This window comes from Rhinolophus hipposideros, assembly GCF_964194185.1.
Source record: "Rhinolophus hipposideros genome assembly, chromosome: 2".
NCBI lineage: Eukaryota > Metazoa > Chordata > Mammalia > Chiroptera > Rhinolophidae > Rhinolophus > Rhinolophus hipposideros.
In genome coordinates this window covers 57,503,946-57,526,302 of record NC_138048.1, presented here as the reverse complement: position 1 = coordinate 57,526,302, position 22,357 = coordinate 57,503,946, and the positions used below count along the sequence as shown (strand labels likewise).

At 35.7% G+C, this 22,357-nt stretch overlaps 1 protein-coding gene across 8 annotated transcripts in view; it reads left to right on the top strand.

The window, feature by feature from the left end:
• Positions 1 to 22,357, top strand: part of TP63 (tumor protein p63) — a gene marked incomplete at both ends in the record, with an annotated part of 216,509 nt that overhangs the window by 105,603 nt on the left and 88,549 nt on the right. For 2 of the 8 annotated variants that reach the window (XM_081075344.1, XM_081075341.1), the window contains one exon: positions 18,604 to 18,645. The exons of 5 other annotated variants lie outside the window; for them this stretch is intronic. In XM_081075344.1, the coding sequence (XP_080931470.1) occupies positions 18,604 to 18,645 (42 nt within the window). Of the gene's footprint in view, positions 1 to 18,588; positions 18,646 to 22,357 lie in introns of those variants that run through there. One more of the 8 variants, XM_081075340.1, reaches the window with a different exon arrangement.

Here is a 22,357-nt window from a genome sequence, read left to right as displayed (position 1 = left end):
AATTGCTCATGATTATCTTCTTTTTAATAATATTACAGTCTCTTTTTTACACCTCCTGAGTTGACTATTTGGGCATACACAGGAGTGTCAATACTGCTTAAGGACTGAAAAAAGGTTTGTTTGGTTGATTGATTGGTTATCAGAAAGTGAGATCTTGGCTCTCTTTTAACTAAAGCAGAAAATGTCTGGGGAATGTCTGTTAATGCCGATCAATAGGTCAGTTCTCATCAACTTTCAGCAAATTCATTGACGGAATCACTTCTTAAAATGTGTTGAAACCTTGTTCTGTACCAGACCACTTTTAATATTTGTATGCCCAATCTAATGGTTTTAATTGGGACATTATCCCCAGTAGGATTTGAGAGTATATCAGAAACCTTATTTGTTGAGTATGGAGATATGGTAAATTGTGCTTTTGTTTACATGGCTAATTGTAAGGGTTTGGAAACACTCCTTTGATGTACTAAAAGCAGCTAATGAAGACAGTTAAATAAACAAATGTTTATAATGAATCTAGGAGTTCATACAAACACAGTCTGCTAATTTGCTTCTTGTCCCTGGCCCAAACTTTTATGTTGCTTAAACTTTTATGTTGCTTTTCCCAAGCAGAACACCTATTTTGAATTCAGTGCAAAGCCAGCTTGTTTTTATTTATAACCTGACACTATATTCACTCAGTTAGAATGTCAGTGTTTGAAACTGACTTTAGAGATCATTTTAGTAGCTAATGCTTTTATATCAATATGGAAACTGAAGGTCAGGGAAGTGAAGTAACAAGCCCTAAATTACTCAGTCAATTGGTCAAGGAACCATCCTAGAACCCAAGTTTCCTGATTGTATCCACTATACCGTGATGCTTCCTTTAAAAAATCAAGTACATATATAATATCTCTAGAACCTAACTCCGTATTTCACGAATCAACATATACCAACTTGAGACTATCAAACTTTTTTTGGCTAATGTTAATTAAATGGCTGCTCTCACGTTAACATTTTTCCTAATGCAGCTCATATTTACTTGGAGAAAGTGTCAAGGTTTTCCTCTAATGTGTTCAGTGCTTATTCATTGCCAAGTTTAGTGCCTAGACTATCATATTTGATGGAAAGGTAGATTGAATTTCTGGCTTATTTTCAAGAATTGTGCTCTAAGAGCATGCCACCCCCAGTCCCCAGATAATCTTGTCCTGCAGCTTTGGTGGTGTAATGAATTAGTCCTGCACAAGTCTGCTGATTCTGGAGGGCTAAGCAGGGGATCAAATCGTGCCTTTGTAGTGAGACAAGCTGCCGGAGAAGTGATTGATATTGCTACAGAAGTAGGACTTCAAGGAAGAAATAAGCAGATAAGTGGGGTAATAAGTAGATAATACTACTACTTTGCACTTAGTGTCTTTTATCTGAGCATCTGACAGCAGCTGTATCTTCAAACATCAAGGCTTCTCAGTGTAAAGAGAGAATGGGTCTCTCCTTTTACTTGGTGGCCTCCTCCGTGATCGATAAATCAGTGAAAAGACTTCCAGAGAAAGACCAGTGGTAAAGACTTTTTTTTTTTCTCCCTTTCTCTGGGAAGCTAAGCCACCAGGATATGAAGCAATCACTCTAAAAGTTATCTTGATCTTGATGCAATGTTCTATATGCACTTTCCCCTATAATGTTTAGATCTGAAAAAAGAAACTCCTACTGTACCAACTAAGTCATTTACTGTATGTTTAATCCCTTCTGATTGTGTCAGGCTCACTCACTCCCTCTGAGTAATTCTCATTCTTACATTTATTTCACTCCTCAAAAATTTCCCTTGTAAATCTTATTTTAGGTCAAAGTCCTTACACCATAAATCTTTCTGACAGCTTCAGGACATTATGGCTCGAAGAAAACATTGTGAAGTGAAGCCGAGTTTAATAAGGTTGATGGACCCAGTTGGAGAGGTCTTTGAGTATGCCTTCATTAATTTTGTAAACATCTTGTTAATTCAGATAAAGAGGGTACGTTGCTAAGACAAAATTGTTTCCTTTTCGAAGACCATGACTCAAAATTCAGAAGCCAATTTCTACGAGAGTTAGAGAACAACACTGGCCACATGTTTTTGTAGTTAACTTTGTTCCTTATTTAACAAACACTACTGTAATTTTCTAGACATTAAACCAACACACATAAATACTAAGTGACATTAAAAATGTTGTTGAATCATCTTCATCTCTGCCCTTTTTTTTTATGTTGTTAGTTTAACTATGTTGTGTGTATATGTATTAGGGGGTGCATGTTATCTATTTTTTTCTCTTTAATCATAGAAATGGTAGGGTTGGGAGAGATCTTAGAGGTCATCATGTCTAACTACCCAAGTAGTCTGGCCTTTAGTCCCGTAATTATAATATGTAAGTAACTGGCATAACCGCAGTAGAGAGAGAACACAGATTCATCTGATCTGTGTCCCCTGAAGATTAGAAAAGTATCAGTGGATATGTAAAAACAAAAAACAAAGAAAAACAAAAACCCCACCACTTAATTCATGGCTAGATGTTTCTGCTTTTATGGTTTGTCTAAAGACAAATTTGCTTTCTTTTAACAAATAGCATTTCCTTTAAAACAAATGTCATACTTGGCAGAAGATAAAAAAGAACTATGTATACTTAATAGTACCTCCTCAGCCATCTTCCATTGTGACCAAATTCTTTTGTGAGCTGATGGATCTCAAGTTGAGATAATGAAAGATAAAATGTGAAAGAAATTGTGTGTTTGTGTGTGTGTGTGTTTTGGGGGAGGGGGTGTGATAAGGAGAACACACAGATACTACATGTAGCGCTACATTGGCAATCTTAATATATCCATGGTTATTGCAATCTTTTCTATTTTTCTCTTCTACTTTACAGTTTATGAAACACTTTATCTTATTTGACAGTCCTCACAGTTACCTTGAAAGTGAGGTGATGTAGTTGGTGGTACCCCATTTAATAAAAGTGGAAATGGAGTTTCATGTTTTCTCTAGTGCCACACTTAGCAGCTGTCAGAACCAGGACTTTCAGGTATACCTCTTGACTTGAAGCCACTGCTTTTCAAGCCAAGTTCAAAGTGCTTTCCAATACACCATCAGATATAGCACATTGGTCTGTTACTATGAAGTGCTGTGCAAAATAGTTAATACTGTCATCAAATATATCCTTAAGGCTCTGTTACTCAATCGGCGGTTTTGAGTGCAAGTCTATACCCTACAGAACAGAAATCAAGTTAAAGACTACACATAAATAAGTCATGTGCTCGGAGCGGCCAGTTGGTTCAGTTGGCTCATAACACCAACGTCGCCGGTTTGATGCCCACATGGGCCAGTGAGCTGCACTCTCCACAACTAGAGTGAAAGCAACTGCTTGACTTGGATTTGAGCTGTCGGTGGGTAGCTGGTTGGCTCAGTGGGTTGGAGCACAGTGCTCATAACACCCAGGTCACCGGTTCCATTCCCATAGGGACCAGTGAGTTGTGCCCTCCACAACTAAATTGAAAACAACTTGACTTGGAGCTGAACTGCGCCCTCCACAAATAGACTGAAAAAAAAAAAAACACAAAAAAAAACAATGACTTGGAGCTGATGGGTCCTGGAAAAACACACTGTTCCCCAACATTCCCCAATTAAAAAAAAATGTAAAAAAATGTATCATGCATAACTTGCTTTGCTTATAACATTTTTTTTAAAAATGGGTCATTTGCTATGAACTCAGTCTACTTGATTCAACCTAATAGATAAGCTTTATTAAGACTCCAAACTTATTCTTTCCTAAGTCAGCCTTATTTCCTTTTATAACCCCAAACCTAGAGGGTGCTGCTCCTCTTGCTAGATTCCAAGCAAGATCCATCCATTCTTTCAGCGTAAAGTGAGAACCACCTTTTATATAACTCTCTAGATCCTAATGTCACTTTTTGCTCTCCTTGTTTCCACTTAGTTTTGTCTTTCAATTTTTTAGGGTGTGCCCTTTGCTTCAGGCTTTTGTAAGGTATCATCCCATATACATGTGTGCCCCGTTATACTTCCTTGAGTGTCTGGAACCTCTTGGCATCATTTTCTTACCGATGTCTAACTTTCCCTTTCTCATTCAATTCACATGTGTCTTTTAACTTTTAGAAGGCCTAAACTTAGAACTGAAACACTTTTGACCAGAGAGAAATAGGGGTTAGCATTTACTGATACCTTAATGTGTTTATTAGAAAACCTGTCCTAGCAACCAAAACTTAACAGATTTCAAAGCAGAAGTTGAGGTGATTCAATGAGGTGCATGAGATGTAATTCTGCTATCCTTGGAATACAACCCTTGGCAACACATGTAAATGTGTATTTCTCATAGTTACATGCAATCCTTTCAAGTAGGCATGGGATACTAAGAATGAGGAGAGCTACTGGATGTTCACAAAATAGTTGCAAAGCATCTATTTTCCACTTTTGCGTTTTTCTACCTGTCTCTAAAATGAAAGTGTTTGGTTAGATGATTTCTAAAGTCTCTTAATGATGTAATATTCTTTAGTTCTATTTTTACCTTTGCTTAGAATTATTGCTCATATTATCATCACTATAATCCAGGCATTCTCTTTCATCCTTATCTTTGGAATACCACATTTTTCTCCAGAGAGAATGGCAGGGCCCTTTCTCCTTTCCCTGCTATTCTTGCTGGGACACAAGAAGGGAAAAAAAGCACTGTCTTTATGGGTATGTCCACTTATAGTGTTAGGAAATAATGGGAAAATCATTTATGAACAAATGCTTAATTGACTGCTAACCACTGAGACTTATAGTCTCATAGAAGACCGAGGATGAAGAAATGAGTCCTTGTGTTAGAATTCCTAAATTATCCTGAGAACCTCACCAGCCCCATCTGGGTTAGAATCTTCCAAGCCTGTGGATGTAAATTTAAATGTCAGCCCCAGATGGGCAGAACGTTGAACTCTCTAATTAGGCTTCTAGGGCAGTCTTTAAAAAAAACCAATATATGGCATCCAACCGTTTAAATAGGCATTCTGTGCATTGTTTGCTGAAGGTCAGAGGGCAAACACTGTTGTGACAGTTGGGTGGACATGGCAAGCACACATCTCTGGGGAGGATGAGACAGAGAAGAGCAGTTGATACTGATCTTAGGTGATAGCAATGGCGGAAGACCGTCCCTCGAATTCTAGGGTCTTTTTAATATTCTTTCAATTCACACGGATTTTCTATATTTAATCCAAAGAGTTAAAAAAATAGAGTCATAGATTTGAGGTGATCTACTTCAGACCTTTACCTTTAGGGAAATTATATCATAAATTATAAATCATAAAGGTTTAATTATCTTAAGTATAAAAAATATAAAAAGAATTCAAGTCCACCACAGTCTAGTCTTATTCTAATACATCTTTCCTACTCCATCTTCTGTCTCCCATGTTCCAGCCATGCTCACCTACCTCCATGTTTTTGTTCTGAAAACATAATTGCATGTCTCTGTTTTTGGCCCATGCTGTTGTTTTATTTTAGGAATGTTTTCTTCCTCTTCCTCTTCTTCCAAAATCCTCTGAGCCATAAAGACTCAGGTTCTTATGTCTTCATGGGAAATTAATCACTCATTCTGTTTCCATAGAACTGTTACTTGTGACTTAACATTTATCATTTATTTTAGTTACTATTTTATATTTTATATTATATCACCTTGATAGCAAATGTATTAGTTTTTTTTTTTTTTTTTTTAGTATGTTTCTTCCACTTTATCAGGAAGTCTGAGGACAGATATTATACACACACACACACACACACACACACACACACACACACAGAGATAAAATGCTCTCTAATCAGTGGTCTCTAATATCCATTCTAGCATTAACATATCCTAAATGGATATATGATTTGACCTTGAAATCAAATCAAATCAACTAATTTTTAATCAGCTACTATTTACTTTAGCCTTGATTTTTCTGTCCAGACTCCCTAGTTTCTGTCTAGACTCTGTCTAGTTAGAAAGAGAGAGGAGGTAAAACTCAAATTAGACAATTCGCCTAGTGAGTTGAACCAATAAGCATTTTTGACCTGTCCCTCTCAAGAGAAAGAGTAGAAATCAAAAGGAAAGTGCCTAATGTTTGAAGATCATGCATGAATTTTAGTTTAACTAATCTTCTACCTATTGACCATGGCTAAGATTTTATGATGATTGGTAAATAAAAATTGGACCAATGAGAATGCAGTCCACTGGAGGAATGAGTTGAGAGAAGAAGCTAAATATATCTTTTAAAGAGATGCTCAGACTGAATCATCTGTGCTCTGTCTAATGATAATCTTACAGATTCAGGACATACCACTTACACTGTTACAGACTCAGCCCTTTGACACTGTAGCTTAAACCCCCCTTACCCTGCAGAGAATTTATCTAAATTACAAAAGCTAGTGGATAAAAAGGAATAATTAAAGAAGATTGAATAAATAGTTGATTAAGATGAAGTAGTATACTCATTTCATTCACTTAGCAACTGAGTTAGCAAATAATTCCTTAGATTTATTGTTCTTTTTGTTGGGGCCAGCTGCTCCTCAGTGTGCGCGCGCGCGCGCGTGTGTGTGTGTGTGTGTGTGTGTGTGTGTGTGTGTCCTCAGATCACTTATAATGTGTTCAGAATTTTTTGCCACATGTTCTTTCTGTGATTTGAACACAACTGTACTGGTTTCTATCTGAAGAAATGATTTCTTCTTTGTTATTAGGAGGCTATAATACTTAGTTTCTCTCTACTTTTAAGCAACATATGTTTTAATCCTAAAGTAAATTTCAGTCTTTGCTGGAAATTACCTATATATATTTTTTCAATTAAACTTTATTGGGGTGACAGTTGTTAGTAAAGTTACATAGGTTTCAGTTGTACAATTCTGTAATACATCGTCTATATATCACATTGTGTGGTCACCACCCAGCAAACCTATAATTTTTAGATGCAGCACTCGTCGTGAGTCAATTTTTAATCTCTCTGCGATAACTGTTGCAGAGCAGTCCAGTTAACCATCAATGCAGATAAAGTTTTCTCACAAAAGCACACCACTGGCCTCGTAGGCCAGAAGATCTGGCCTAACCACTCGGGTCACAGGGGCACACCTACTTGATTGCACCATTTTTAATCAAGTTGCAAATCAGGCTTGGGAAGCTGGAACTAAATCAGGTTATTGTGTCTGTAACAGCAGCAAGCTCAGGAGATCAACATTAAGCTACTAAAGGGAGTCCTTTCTGGCCACAGGACCTTTTATGTCTCCTGCAGATCATGCAAACAAACTGATTTGCTCCAAGACTGAATTCCTGCCCAATATTGGGACTTACATGTGAAAGGGCAATCTCTTCTGTGACAGGGCGTCTTCTGTGGAACGGGAGAGCATGCGGCATTGAGCATAGTTTATGTGCGAACTTGCATATAACATTTAACCCCTCTGTAACGAGACTCCATTTTCTGAAAATTGATTGTAATAAAGTCATGTCTGCTTTACAGACACTTCTTATGGGTCAAACCAGAATGTTCATCTTGCAAACAGAATTTAAGTGCCTATTCTGCACACGTTCCAAACTTCAGGAGTACAGGATAAATGGGGTATCACCGTTGCCCTCGAGCTCATATTTTCATGTGGTATTCATGAAAACGGAATGTAAAAGTAGTGAGATGAGTTTTATAATGATATAGGTATCCCCAGAAGTGGATAAAAAATTAGAAGCAAAAGTAACTGGCTGCCTAGGGAAGACAAAAATTTATCCACAGATGCTAGGACAATGCTGGGTATATAGCAGACACCCAAATGTTGACTAAAATGGAGATAACAAGTTATATGGTGTTCAAGAATGTATCTGAATTTTCCTGTCAGAGAACAGAGGAAGCAGGGTGTGCAAAACTGCAAAATTATGAAATATATTATGTATATGCTCTTAGGCTGCAATGTATGATACGTATCCTAATATTCTTGTTATTAGCTCCTAACTACTGCAGCTCTCTTTGCCCATTAATGGTACTTTTTTTTTTTTCAATAGAAGTTACTTGATTAAGTAGACAGAAGTATAGAATAGTTTAAAACTAAAATTGTTCAGGGGGTTACCATAACATTGGTAAGTACCATTGAAGTTAGATTTTTGGTTTTCTATTTTGGTAAACAATCCCCAGGTTTCACCTCTAAACCTTCTTTTGCAGGCCCTGCTTTCTAATTCTATGGCTACTTAACTTTTTTCTCCACTCAGGACAAAAATGACACCAGTAAGCCACTTATTTTTATGTCCTTATTATTTTTTGTGGGCCAAGGTCCCCTACATCCCACCTTTAGAGTGAGTGGAAATAGTTTCCAGACAGGCCTTTTTCCTCCATGGCCGGTTGTCACACAGAGAAGATAGTACTATTCTCTAAGAGTCTGAATTAAAAGAGGCAAAATCTGTTCTTCCCCACCCCCCGGAATTTATCCAGAACTTCAAAGTAAATACGTATCCTTTTTATTGAGCTTAGGGATTTTTTTTTCCCCCTGATATGAGGAAGAGGATTTATGTAAGAAAGAAAGCTGAGTTGCCTTCAAATACAGCCTTCAGGAAGAATGAGGCACCCTTGCTGAAGAGAGAAAATTTGAGGAACTAAAATGAAGCCTAAAATTTCCAGGTCGGCAAGCTTGATAAAAATCAATTGGTCTATAAAACCAACTGCCACACAGGCTGTTTAGTAAGAAGGTACCACAAGGAAAAGATGTGAGAAATTAGGTTGATAGGGATGGTGTCTGTCTTCATCAATAGTAAAATATAGATCATAGTTAAATAGACACACATGGATTTGCAGGAACCTAGAATCACAGTAGTATAGGATGCCAAATATATAACAAAACTAAGTCCAGTTAACAGATTGAAAAACAGCAAGATGGAAGGGAACTGTCCTGCTTCAGGTGATATAACCATTTACAGCAGAGCCAGAACTTAACCCAAAGCCCTTGACTTTTAGAACATGCAGGTTCATTAAAGGCAAAGATACTCCATGTTCATGGATTGGAAGAATCAACATATTTAAAATGGCCATATTACCCAAAGCAATATATAGATTTACTGCCATCAAAATCCCAATGGCATTTTTTAAAGAAATAGAACAAAATTCATCAAATTTGTATGGAATCACAAAAGACCCCAAATAGCCAAAGCAATCCTGAGAAAAAAAAAGAACAAGGCCAGAGGTATCGCACCCCTGACTTCAAATTATACTACAAAGTGACATAATGAAAACCTCATTGTACTGGCAGAAAAAACAGACACACAGACCAATGGAGCAGAATTGAGAACCCAGAAATATATCCATATGCATATGTATGTACATAATTTTTGACAAGAAACCAGAAACATACAATGGAGAAAAGAAAGACTCTTCAATAAATGATGCTGGGAAAAATGGAAAGCAACATGGAAAAGAATGAACCGAGACTGTTATCTGCCACCATACACCAAAATTAACTCAAAATGATCAAAGACCTAAAACCAACTAACAAACAAAAATTGCATAGAAGAAAGCATAGGTACTAAACTTATGGACTTTGGTCTTTGAGAGGGTTTTATGAATTTGGCCTCTAAGGCAAGGAAAGTAAAAGCAAAAGAGAAATGCATGGGACTAAATCAAACCAGAAAGCTTCTGCACAGCAAAAGAAAACATCAACAGAACAAAGAGGCAACCAACTGAATGGGAGAAGATATTTGCAAACAACACCTCTTATAAAGGACTAATATCCAAAACATATAAAGAACTCACACCACTCAACAACAGAAAAACAATACAATTAAAAAATGGGCAAAAGACCTGAACAGACACTTCTCTGAAGAAGACATACAAATGGCCAACAGATACATGAAAAGATGCTCAACTTCATGAACTATTACGGAAATGCAAATCAAATCCACAATAAGATATCACCTCACCCCAGTCAGAATGGCTATTATCAACAAGACAAATAATAACAAGTGTTGGAGAGGCTGTGGAAGAAAAGGAACCCTCATATACTGCTGGTGGGAATATAAATTGGTACAACGGTGATGGAAAACAGTATGGAGTTTCCTCAAAAAAAAAATAATAGAATTACCATATGACCCAGCAATTCTCTTGTGGGTATCTACCCCCAGAATTTGAAAATATTTATGTTTAAAGATATATGTAACCCTATATTCATTGCAGCATTATCCACAGTGGCTAAGATATGGAAACCACCCAAGTGTCCTTCGATAGATGATTAGATAAAGAAGATGTGGTACATACACTTAATAGAATATTACTCAGCCATAAGAAATGATAAAATATTGGAATTTTTGACATATATGGATGGATCTTGAGATTATCACACTAAGCAAAATAAATCAGAAAGAAATAGTCGAGAACTATATGATTTCACTCATATATGGGATATAAAACTGAAAGCAACAAATGACTAAGACAAACAAACAAAAACTCATAGACACAGACAATAGTTCAGTGCTTACCAGAGGGTGAGGGGAGAGGGGGAAAGTAGGAAAAGGTAAAGGGGCGTCAAATATATGGTGGTGGAAGAGATTTGACTTTGGGTAGTGAACACACAATGCAATATACAGATGATGGATTATAGAATTGTATACTTGAAACCTATATAATTAATCAATGTCACTCCAATAAATTTAATTTTAAAAAGACAAGTTAGGTTGTCTTTCCTATGGTTTTTGGTAGGGTCAATTATTTAAAAGCTGGTATTGTGTTGGAAAACATCCCAGTGTGGAACCAGAAGGAAAGATAGTGTGAATATTTGTTCATTATCTATCCATTAAAAAAAAGGGACTAACTCAAAAATGGAGGTGAGAACTGGACCCCAGGTTTCTGTGTGTTCTTTCCATTACTTCAAGCTGGCAATTGACTGCATCATATATGACCATCTATGACCACTTACTGTGACAACAGGCATTTGGAGGATGTGGCAGTAAGTAGAAAGGAAAGGGACTAAGTATCATTTGAATCAGACTGTCTATTGAAATACTAGAAGATACAATATTTAAAAAAATAAGAATTTATAGAAGGCATTTAGTAGACATGTCTAAAATGACAGATATGAATAAACAAGATGATACAAGGGTACTGAAATCTATTTAAAACCTATCATTAATGACTGCTATAGAGTTGGTTAGGAGGTTAAATGTTATAATATGTGATGATAGTTTGATTTTACAGATGAAGATTTAGAGAAGCTAAGTAAACACAACAGTTTTCAAACACAGGTTGGTTTGATTTAAAGACCTGCTCTTTCCAAAGTTGACCAATCGATGGGAATGGGGAATTGGATGTTTACCCTAATGACTGACGTATACTAGCAATAGGAGGAAGTTCATTTTATTTGTGAGTTGTTAGTCTAATATAGTGAAAATATTGTACATAATAGTATCTGTGAGTGATGTTGTGGTAGAGTGAGCTCTGTTTTACATTGTTGGTCTAAGCAAAAAGTGGTATAATATCTGGAAATCAATGTAGTAGTATCTATTAGCCTTTAAATTATTTTGATCTTTTAATTGAATAATTCAACTTCTGATTATGTACTTTAATAATGTAATACTTTTTGCTTTAAGGTTATCATGTTTAAAAATAGAAGCAAATTGAAAATCCAATTATTGGTAAATGGCTAAATTAATTCAGTAAGATTATGTAGTAATTTTAAAACATAGTGTTTAAAAAAAAAACATGTAATTACTTGAGTATGCACTTATATTAATAGGTTAATTTTTAAAAATAGGTACATGAACATATGTATATAGACACAAGTATATGTATTTAACAAAATTTACCTTTAATATAAACTATCACATGTACAGTTCGTAAAACACACAGTGTTGTGTGGAATGTGTATCTCTGTGAGAGAATATACCAAAATTTTAACAGTGATTATTACCTCTAGCTTCTGGGATAAATGACTAAAGAAGTTAGTTTTGTGTAACAAAGTAATCAGAGTTCTTATTTCAATATGTATAATACTAAAGAACAAACTCGGAAAATATATGACAAATATGTCAAAGTGTTAATATTTTTATTAACAAGGAGAAACTGCTACTCCAATGGGATAGGAATTAGGGGGAAGGCAAAGAACATTAATAGATCATTTAAAGAAGAATGCAAAGGGCTAATAATCATATTGAAATACTTGTAGTCTCACTAGCAATCAAAGGGATTCATATTAAAATAAGACATTTGTTGTAAAGTTGGAAAAGATAATCCTCAATACTGTGGTACTTACCCTCATGCAAATGCAATTCGGTTTAGTCCTTTTAGAAAATAACTTGATTCTGTAACTAACAAGTAAATTAACTGTGTAACCATTGACCCAGTAATTTTAGTTGTAGGAATATTTAACATGGGAAAATCCTTATAATACTATGATAACAAAAAAATTATGTTGAGTATGATTCTAATTTTTTTCTAGAATACATATACAGACATAGGAGAAAGACCAAGGAAACTTTTAACAATAATTCTCTTTGAGTGGTATGCTTATACATGACATTTATTTCTTGTTTTGATTTTTCAGTTTTTGCTTATAAATATCACGTTATTTTTATAATGTAAACTTTTTAAAATGCAAAATGAATGGCAGTGTTAGGAGTGATGATTCTATCTCTGTACATATGTATGCCTATTTACTTGGACTGTTTTGGAGCCCTTCAAAAGTAAGGCAAAATCTAAATCTGGGGAAGTGCTTAAAGTTCTGTTGTTATAATCATAGAGTTGGGTATTTGGTAATGAGCTGTAAGACTGGTATGGATGTGACATTGAAGGAGGGTAAATACTGGTGGGAGGAGATATGAACATACAGTCTAACTTTACAGCACAGTGTGTGGATGTGGGGACCAGAATATGCAGGTTCTAATCTCAATTTCACCATTTAGTATTTGTCTGTATCTCAGGGTCTTCATCTTCATCTGAAATAGGGATAATGACAATACACAAATCATAGATTTTTATGAGAATTAAATGAGTTTGTCGTATAAAGTTCTTTGAAGAGTACCTGACCCATAAAAAAACACAAAGAGAGAGAATCTAACCCCAGTCCACCATTCTAACTTCTATTCAAAGGTTTACAAAAAAACAAAACAAACAAACAAAAACTTATAGCTTGAATACAATTTAGGATTTAGGATAAAACTCATCTCCCCTTCTATGCCTATAAGGCTTACTCATTTTTCAGAGCCTGGCTTGTGACCCTAAAAAGGATGTGATCTTAAATCTTGCTTTGGAATTTAGCTTTGTACTAAAGAGAAAATGAATCTAGTGAATGAATTCAGTGGCCTTCAATAACTTCTGCAAATGCTAATTCTTCCTACCTATCTGAAGTAGGAGGGGAAAGAAATTACTTAACTTGGGAAAGACAAGAGCTTTCAGTTTTACTCAGGATATTCTATTTGTCACCCTTTAACTTTATGGTAGCTAGCGTTAAAATGACCTAATTGACTTTCTGCTACAGAAGTTGGAAAGTCCCAACATTTCTTAAATTTCACACAGGCTCTATAAAAGTCCAACCTTTTTTGTTTACGATGGCAGGTTTATCATGCTGACAATTTTCCTTTTTGAGAAATAATTATTGAGGACTTGAAGTACTGTGCCTGGATTAAAAGCATCCTCTTTTCCTCTTTCTATTTTAATTAGATACTGTGCATTGATTCCTACAGGAAAATCATCTGTGTCATAGTAAATACTTTGGGTAAGGAATCTATTATTCAACTTTCTAGTTCTTTCTTATAGAATTAAAATGTCTAGTTGAACTTATATTCATCAAGCTTTTATACACTAAATGTGATACGATGAATAGAAATGTACTACAACCTCAAATAGTCATAGCCTAGTAGAGGCGCCAGACAAGTATACAACTTTTTGCATTGCAAGGTAGTATTTTATTACTTTTAAAATACACATACATATAAGAGAAGATTTTGAACTACAGCTATAGAATTGGAGAACTCTTCATAAGGTGACATTTAAAGATTTTGAAAAGGTTTTAATTTATCATGTAAAGAGAATGAAGGCATTTTAAACTGAGGGACTTGACAGCGCAGAGTGGCACAAATGGTCATCAGGGGCCATGCAGCAAGCAGAATGAAATATAGAGAAGGTGAGGCTGAGAGGATAGTTTGGGGCCAGACTTTGGAAGGCCTTGAGCTCCTGTGGAAATAGTTGGTTTTGTCCCATTGGCATTGATGCACCCTGCAGAGGGACATGATCAGTTTTGTTTAGGAAAGATAAAGTGATGGTGAGGGGACTCTAAAGGGAAAAGGGAGAAAATGGAGACAGTGTTGGATATTTTTCTACCTGACTCAGATAGATGTCGGGTTAAAGCATAGAAAGATTGATATGTTAAGAACCAGGTGCATATTCTTTCTTGGAGTCTCAACTGCTGCTATGAACACAAGTCACCGATATCTTTACTTTAATAACTGTTGACCCAATCCTAGTCCTAATCCACCCCTATCCTAACTTTTCTTTCAATTCAACAGAACTAAGGTCTTCATGAAAGAACCCACTGAAACACTTATCTACATTCTATGACTTCATGACTACTAAGCATTTCCATACCCTCTACACCTATCCCCAATGATTGAGTGCAGACATACTTGTAGACCCTGGAGCACAAAATGCTTCCATTTTTACTTTCTAGAGTTTTATAAGTACCATACATATTGTTCCCTATCCAACCTTACATAACATGGTTTAAGAGCTTCAAACAAATATTTTCTGTGTGCCAAAAAATGTATATACTTGCTTAACTTTCTCACCTAGAGATATAAACTGAAGTTATTGAGACTGGAATATTATAAAGATGGCATGTCAAATCATAGAGAAAAAATATTTCATAAAATGATGAGGATAAATTATCAATTTTGGTGGCAAGTTTTTCTTCATTTGTTTCTCATACCAACATAAATTCCAGCGAGTTAAAAGATTTTATGTGAAAAAATTTTAAAAGCTGTAATAACACCAGATGATAATGTAGTTGAAGAATTTTATAATGTTGGGCTGGGAAAGACCTTTCAAATTAGGTTTGAAAAATAATGTCATAAGAGGAAAGTGAAAATTTGACTGTAGAAAAAAATAAGATTCATTTATACCAAAAAGCAAACTGCAAAACCAGATAGAAGCCTTAAAGACCAGTCTCACACACACACACACACACACACACACACACACACACACACACACACAAACACACACACATGGCAGGAAAATATTTGCAGCAATTATGATGAGGTTACTATCTTTAATATACAAAGAACTCTTATATAAGTAACTGTTAACAAGGGTATTTAACAAAATGTTAACAGTATTATTTCAGGAAAGCATACATGCTATCCCATATTTTGGGCAACTTCTGCACCCAGCACACTGGATTTACAGCAATGTCATCTTCATCCAAGGGGCAGTGCTGACGTCTAATTCTGAGGCCGTGAGCTTTGGAAAATCTGAGGGAAATGTCTGAGAATAGAAAATTATGAGCTGTAAATAGAGTTTTTCTGACTCCTGAGGTCTTGGGAAAGCCACTTAAAGTCTTTGAGTTTGTTTATTTATCTGCAAAAGAGGGGTAATAATACTTACCTACAGCACTAAGTTGTTAGGAAAATTAATGCACATTACTAAACCTTTGAGATCCAAGGATAAGTATTGTTTCATGGCAAGTGCAGTAAATAACCTTCTGCTTAAATAAATGTGTGATATTTATATCAGGTATTCAGACTAATTCTGAAATTAATCATTATCAGATGTACTTTAATTAGCTCTTTTATGGCAATATTTGTGCTAAATTCAAATTTAAATAGGTTATTAGCTAATTTTTGTTGTTGTGAGGATATCTTAAAGCAAAAACAAACAAACACAAGTTACTCCCAACACATTATACCTTTTCCTTTATGTCATTTAAACAATTTGGTACATGTGCAACTTGATTGCTTCATTTATGCAGTTCAGAGAGGAGGAAATTAAGGTACAAATGTTCGAGTAAAATAAGAAAAATGTGACTAATCCCTTCAATCACTTCTGTGAATTCTGGACAGAAACTCTTATCTTTGTAATGCTCTTTAGAAATCATTTAGTTCTGCCCCTCATTTCATAAACGAGGAACCTGAATCCAGAGTAGTTAAGTAACCTGCCCCAAGGGCACAGAGCTAGCTAAAGGCAAAGCTGGGAAATAAGCCTGGTCTCCTACTTACTCCTGTAACCCCCAGTCCAGAGCTCTTTTCCTTTGACTACCCAAAGTAGCCGTGGCAGATGTATCATATCTTATATATAAGATATATTTGTCTTAGATTTTGTCCATAATCTCGGTAGGTATATTAGATAGTGACCATAGTCAGAATTGATTGAGCTGAAGGCTGAGGTGGTAGATAGATGGAGTTTGACTCTTTAGTCCATCACATCCTAATGGGAATCTCTTGACTTTGTGAAAAATGAAATTTGTTTACATTTTGATAGAATATCATCAAGAGTTGAGACTGTGAACCCTAGATTTCAAGGTTCAAATGGTTACACTACCCTAGTAGTGTAAAAAAAGAATCCAATAATGACCTTCTGGGTAATTTTGCCAACTAATGGAGTTTACTCTAGATCACTGATTCCCAAGCCTGACACATTCAGACCTGCCTAGTGGGCTGTATAAAATACAGATATAGACGCCACATTCCTGAAGAGGCAGATCCAGAAATCCGTTTTTAAAAAGCACCTTGGATGATTTCCAGGGTCACCCAAATTTTTGAACAGCTGGAATAGAGCACAGCTCCAAGGAAGTGACCATCTGCTTTCCACTATTGACCCTGAAGCTGTAGGTAGTGTAGAATTTAAATACACAATACAAATAATTATACTGCATTTTGTAAGGTTTTTGTTTGTTTGGTGCCTTGTAGTCAGTGCTTATTTGGTTAATTATAAGTAGTAAGAGGTCATCTTCACAATATTCCAATCAGGAAATGAATATTATGTCTGATACAAATTTGTAGTGTTAAAGAATGTTGTCATATTCTTGGACACTTGAGATCAAACGATGTTACTGAATTTTCTGCAAAAAAAGGAAACATTCTTATCAGTAACTCAGAGGCTTTAAAATAAATATCACCCCAAAGATCACATCATCCTTTATGCACATGTATTTTATAAATACGGAAGTGGAAGTAAAGAGAAAGCAAATCCAAGGTCATGAATATATGTATACACTTTATTTCTAAAATATATATACTAATCTATTCTGGCTTGTAATTTATTTTAATCTTCTTCTAATTTTTAGAAAAAAATCTAAATATTCACTTGTAGGTAATTTGTCCAATTGTAAATTGCAGGCAGGACAGAGGATATTGGCTTCCTGAGTTGGAGGTGGGGAGTGCTGTTTAGATATAAACCTAACTGAATTATGTAGAATACTCAGCAGCAATGTGAGTATTTTAGTGACTCACAGAATAACCATCAGGGTGAGTTTCATTTTCACTAAATCATGGTAACCAAGGCCAGATTCTACATGAATGTTCTTATGTATTTATATAAATATATTTTTAAGGGAAAAGCTAATTAGTCTCTTACACTTTAAGATTTAGTTCTTCTACTAGCAATTTATTACCTGTTTATAGAAAAATACATTATATTTGAACAAGAATAAAACCTAAATACAATAGAGAAAAGAAATATTCAATTAGATAAGCTATTGTATTGATTTCATGTTTCCAGAAATAGAGATAGAAATAAACATTCTTTCTTTTTTTTTAAGGGTTTAAAAAAAAAAAAATGGGCACATTTCCCAGGATTTGTATTCCCTGTACATAATATGGATGTTTGTTTGTTTTTACAAGTTAACGGGACCAATGGTTTAAATTGTTATTGAAGCATGCTCTGAAAAATCAAGTGGCTTATCTTGGCATAGTTTTTTATGAAACCACTGGCATTTCTCTGGGGAGAATAAGTTGAAAACTTTTCAGCTATCAGGCAGTGGTTTTTAATTTTTATATTGAGGATATAAAACCATGAATTTGAGTATTTTCCACTAATTTCTAACTTTGTGTGATCATTTTTGAAACTCCACATTTAGGTGTTTGTTTGTTTGTTTGTTTTTTAATAACCCTTCCAAAAGCATTATCTGAAGTTTTACTTTTCAGTTGCAAAGTGTAAAATAACTTCTTGAAATGCCTTCTGTAAGTCCTTGTGTTGGTATGGTTTGTGGTTTGTTTGGGTAGATTTTGTTTTGTTTTTAGGAGGGAGGGCACTTTCTTAAGAAAGAGACAAGGGAAAGTTTTACCTGTCTGTCTCCCCTGTTTTTTTTTTTTTTCCTCTTTCTTTTTCTTTAAAGATTGGTGATAAGGAATTCTAGCTACTTAATGAGATGGGAGAGGCCTCACTCCATTGGAGTGGAGGAGTCCAGGTGGAAGTTGATGGATTGGACAGGTAAAGAGAAGAGTCCCGCCCCCTCATGCCTATAGTTGGGTATATATTAGGGAACCTAAAATTATGTACAGAGAGAGAAAGAGAGAGAGGGACTTGAGTTCTGTTATCTTCTTAGTAGATTCTTATTGTAAGGGTCTCAGAGGGGGTGGGGGGGTTGGCAAAATCCTGGAGCCAGAAGAGAGGACAGCGGCATTGATCAATCTTACAGCTAACATGTTGTACCTGGAAAACAATGCCCAGACTCAATTTAGTGAGGTAAGGATTTCAAATTTTAGCTCTCCATTTAGAGATGCTTTTTGATTTTTTGTATTGTAAATAAAAGCTTACATATTTGTGGTTCTTGGTCACCCAATATAAAGTTTTTGCAAATTGTATGTAGGAATCTCCTTTTCTTGGTTAATGTTTTCTGTGGTGATGGTAAGATTTTTATTCTTTAAGTAGAATATGAAAATGTAGGAGAAAATAAAAATTTCTGGGTGGTGTTATGTATCTGAAAAACCTACTATTCAGGAGTTTATAAAATCACTTTTGATAAGAACAAAGTGAGAGAGCAGATCACATTCTGCTAGATACATCGAAGTGACTCCACTGTTGAGTATTCACATAGTAGTAAGAAAAATTAATTGACTGTGTCTTCACTCAGTTAAATTCTCAGTTCTGTCTCCAGACTTCATCCTAAAAGCAAATGAAGCTTTTTTTCAAAATAATCAGGTGAGATTTTTAAAGCCATCTTCTTTTTGAATTCTATCAATCCAGAGACTCACGTAAATCCTGAAGGAACTTCAATAATGTCTCTATTGTCTGGTAATTAACTTAGACTTTTACTATGCAATGACAAACTTCTTTGGAGAGGTGCATTATTAAATATTTATACATGCATACATGTAAATGTGTATTTTAGTATGTAGAGCTTTATTTAAGGAATTGATGGTTTGCCTCTCTGATTCTCTTCAACAAGTTTATCTCAGGGCTTGAAATCCGTGGGCAAAGGTATAAGAAAAAACTCCTGAAGAGACTGTAAGGCTTTGAGGAAGTTTTCTAAGGTTGAGGGAGGTCTAACAACAATATTAGTTTACATTCCTCAGAATAGGGCAGCTGTGTTGACACTAATCACATGGGGGGGTGCAGTGTGGGGAGAGCCAGTTCAGTGTTTCGAATGAAAATGCTTGCAGGTGAATGCTTGGAAAGGTAGACTGGAGTACTCCAATTAAGCGCCTTAAAAAATCAAAACAAAGTACACAGCATTCTGGTGCAGACTGCAAACGGTAGAAACTAGCAAAGGGCAGCAAAGCAGGGCCTGCACTGTCATATGGACCATGCAATTGTCTAGACACCTGAGCTGTACAAATATAACAGGGGAAATATCAAGTTATCTAATGAAGGAAAAGGAAGTGGCGATTTGCCTTAAAAACGTTCAGCCGGCTTGCTTGTCCTCGGTGGAAAAACTTGAGTTTCTCGTTTTACTTTAATATTGAAAGTTAGCTTAAAATGTTACTAAATAATAAAAAAAAAAAGAGGTAACTTTTAAGATTATCTTGTTTCTATTTGATCCAATATTGTCCAGTTTTAATCATCGCAAACATGATTCGTCTGTCATATAGTATCTGAGTTTGTGTTTGTTCATGAGCTATTTCACGCACAGTATTTACAAGCAGGCTGGGATTTGACTTTACGTTTCTGAGTATAATGGGGTAGAAGCAAATGTTGGTTTGCGATATCTATAAGAAAAGTATAAAGTTAACATAAAGTGGAAAGAAATGGTTATTTCTCATGAAAGGAAAAAAAAAATACATAGATGTTGCGATTAGAAGATACCGTAGGAATTATTGACTTTTATGGAGGCAAAAAGTCACGTTGTATATGAGAATATGAGGAAAGAAAATACCTTGACATGGGTTTGAGTTTTTGAAAACTTTAGGTAAACCTGTGGTCAGGGTCTAAAAAGGCAGCAGTTGTCTGTTTTCTGTTGGAATGCTGCTAATGTACATAGATGATATCTATGAAAAAATATGGCTGAATTTCTCTACTTTCCTGCATCTTTTTGTATATTGCCGCCATGAATGTTATATCCTTCTGCCAGTCTTTGTATTACGCATTATCTTCAGGGCTTGATTTCCATTCTATTGTTAAGAACAGCTTTCTTTTCTGTATAGGGTTATGTTTAGTCCTCTGTAAAAATCAGTTCTACATCTGAGTATATGAAATGCCTGACAGCACATAGCTCTGAGAATCCTAAAACTTAATGCAAACACTAAAACATTTTGGGACTCAACTTAAGGTAACATTTATTAGTAATTATCAATACAGAGATGGCAATCTACTATTATCAGATAAGAATTGTTAAAAATCAGTCAGATTAAGAATAAAAAGGCATGTAACTCCCTGAGAGAGCGAAACTTATTTTAAAACCATAATCTGTTCTCTGACTTCAAAATAACTTTCAAATTTAATATGCTAGTAACTTCTTTTGGGTGATAACTCAAAAAGAGTACAAGAATACTGTTTCTTCTCTACTCCCTCTTCTACAACTTTTGTATTCTTTCCCCAGAAACAGAGCTGGATTTGGGGAAGCTGTTAAAGAATAGGAAAAGGTCCGGAAGGGAGGAGAACACAGGGCAGGATGTAACAGGCAGGGCTTAAGGTTCCATCCTTGGGTTACAATGGAGAGGCCTCAAGCTATCACCACTCCAGTGTGCCAGGCTTGGAATGACACAGCCTCTGGGACTGGTCTCAGATTTGGAGAGAGAGGCTCAAAAGAAAAGGAAATTCTTCACAGATTAAGTTTGAGTTCAATTTTCTTGCCAAAAAAACTGAGGAGTGTGTGTGTCTGTCTGTGTGTGTGTGTGTGAGAGAGAGAGAGAGAGAGAGAGAGAGAAACTCTCAAACTCTTCCTTATCCTCCTTAGAAGGGCATTTTTATTAAAAATCCGCATCCAGGGTTCTAGATGAAGAGGGAAAGGTACTTGGTGAATGGGTTATAGTATTCTACAAGTAAAAGGGACTTCAAGGCTAGGATATGGAAACACCTCTCTTTAGAAATCGAGATTAATGATTTTTCTTCCTGTAGTTAAATGAGTCCCATTTACCTAAACTTTGTTCTCTTCACTACCAAGGAGAGATAGAGTACACTCTAAAAATGGCTGCTGTGATTCATAGCAGAGGCTCCAAAAAAGTTTCCATAAAGAAGTGATGTGCAAATATAGTTGAGAGCAAAAAGAAAAGTTCTAGGGCAGTGGTATAAGCTGCTGGAGTCCAGGTCATTGCCATCATTGTCCTCTGGGCCTGTCAAGGGAAATAGTCTTTCCTGTCCTAATACTGTTTCCAAAGGCTGAATCATATTTTTCCCATGGGAGTGATTTTTCTCTTAATAGTAAATGTATTAGCTTAAGCTTTCCCATGTGGTGCTTCCAAGATGTATAACACCTTAGATAAAAACACAGCAGGTCAGGAGCAGAGGCTGCAGTTTTGATTCAGGTGTCAGCCAGGCTATGCTCCTCACTCCATGCTGCAATCTTAGCTTATACTTCATGTTTTACAACTGGTTGCCCTCAAGCCCAGAGGGGACTGGGAGAAAGAGATTTTAGATCACAGATCATGGCTCATACCTTCCTTCACTACTATTGGAAAAATGAGTGGTGGTAATAAATCACTTATCCTTTACCTCGATAAGGAAAAAGCATGTTTGGTTTGGTTTGTTGTTTTTTAGAAGAGCAGTGATCCGCAACGGGAGTATGGAGAGTACAGTAGGAAGCATGAATGAATGCCTGGGTTAGCTATAGCAACCAAAAAAGTACCGGTGCTCTTTCATCTTACCACATACATTTTCTAAATGCAAAGTTGCTAAAGTTTTCTTGGACAATGAGCATGTACCAAATTTAGGTCCTATATTTTTCCTGTGAAGGGAGTATACATCTGAAGTCATGAGATTTTATGTTTATCAAGGAAGGATATGGGTCAAACAGTTGAGA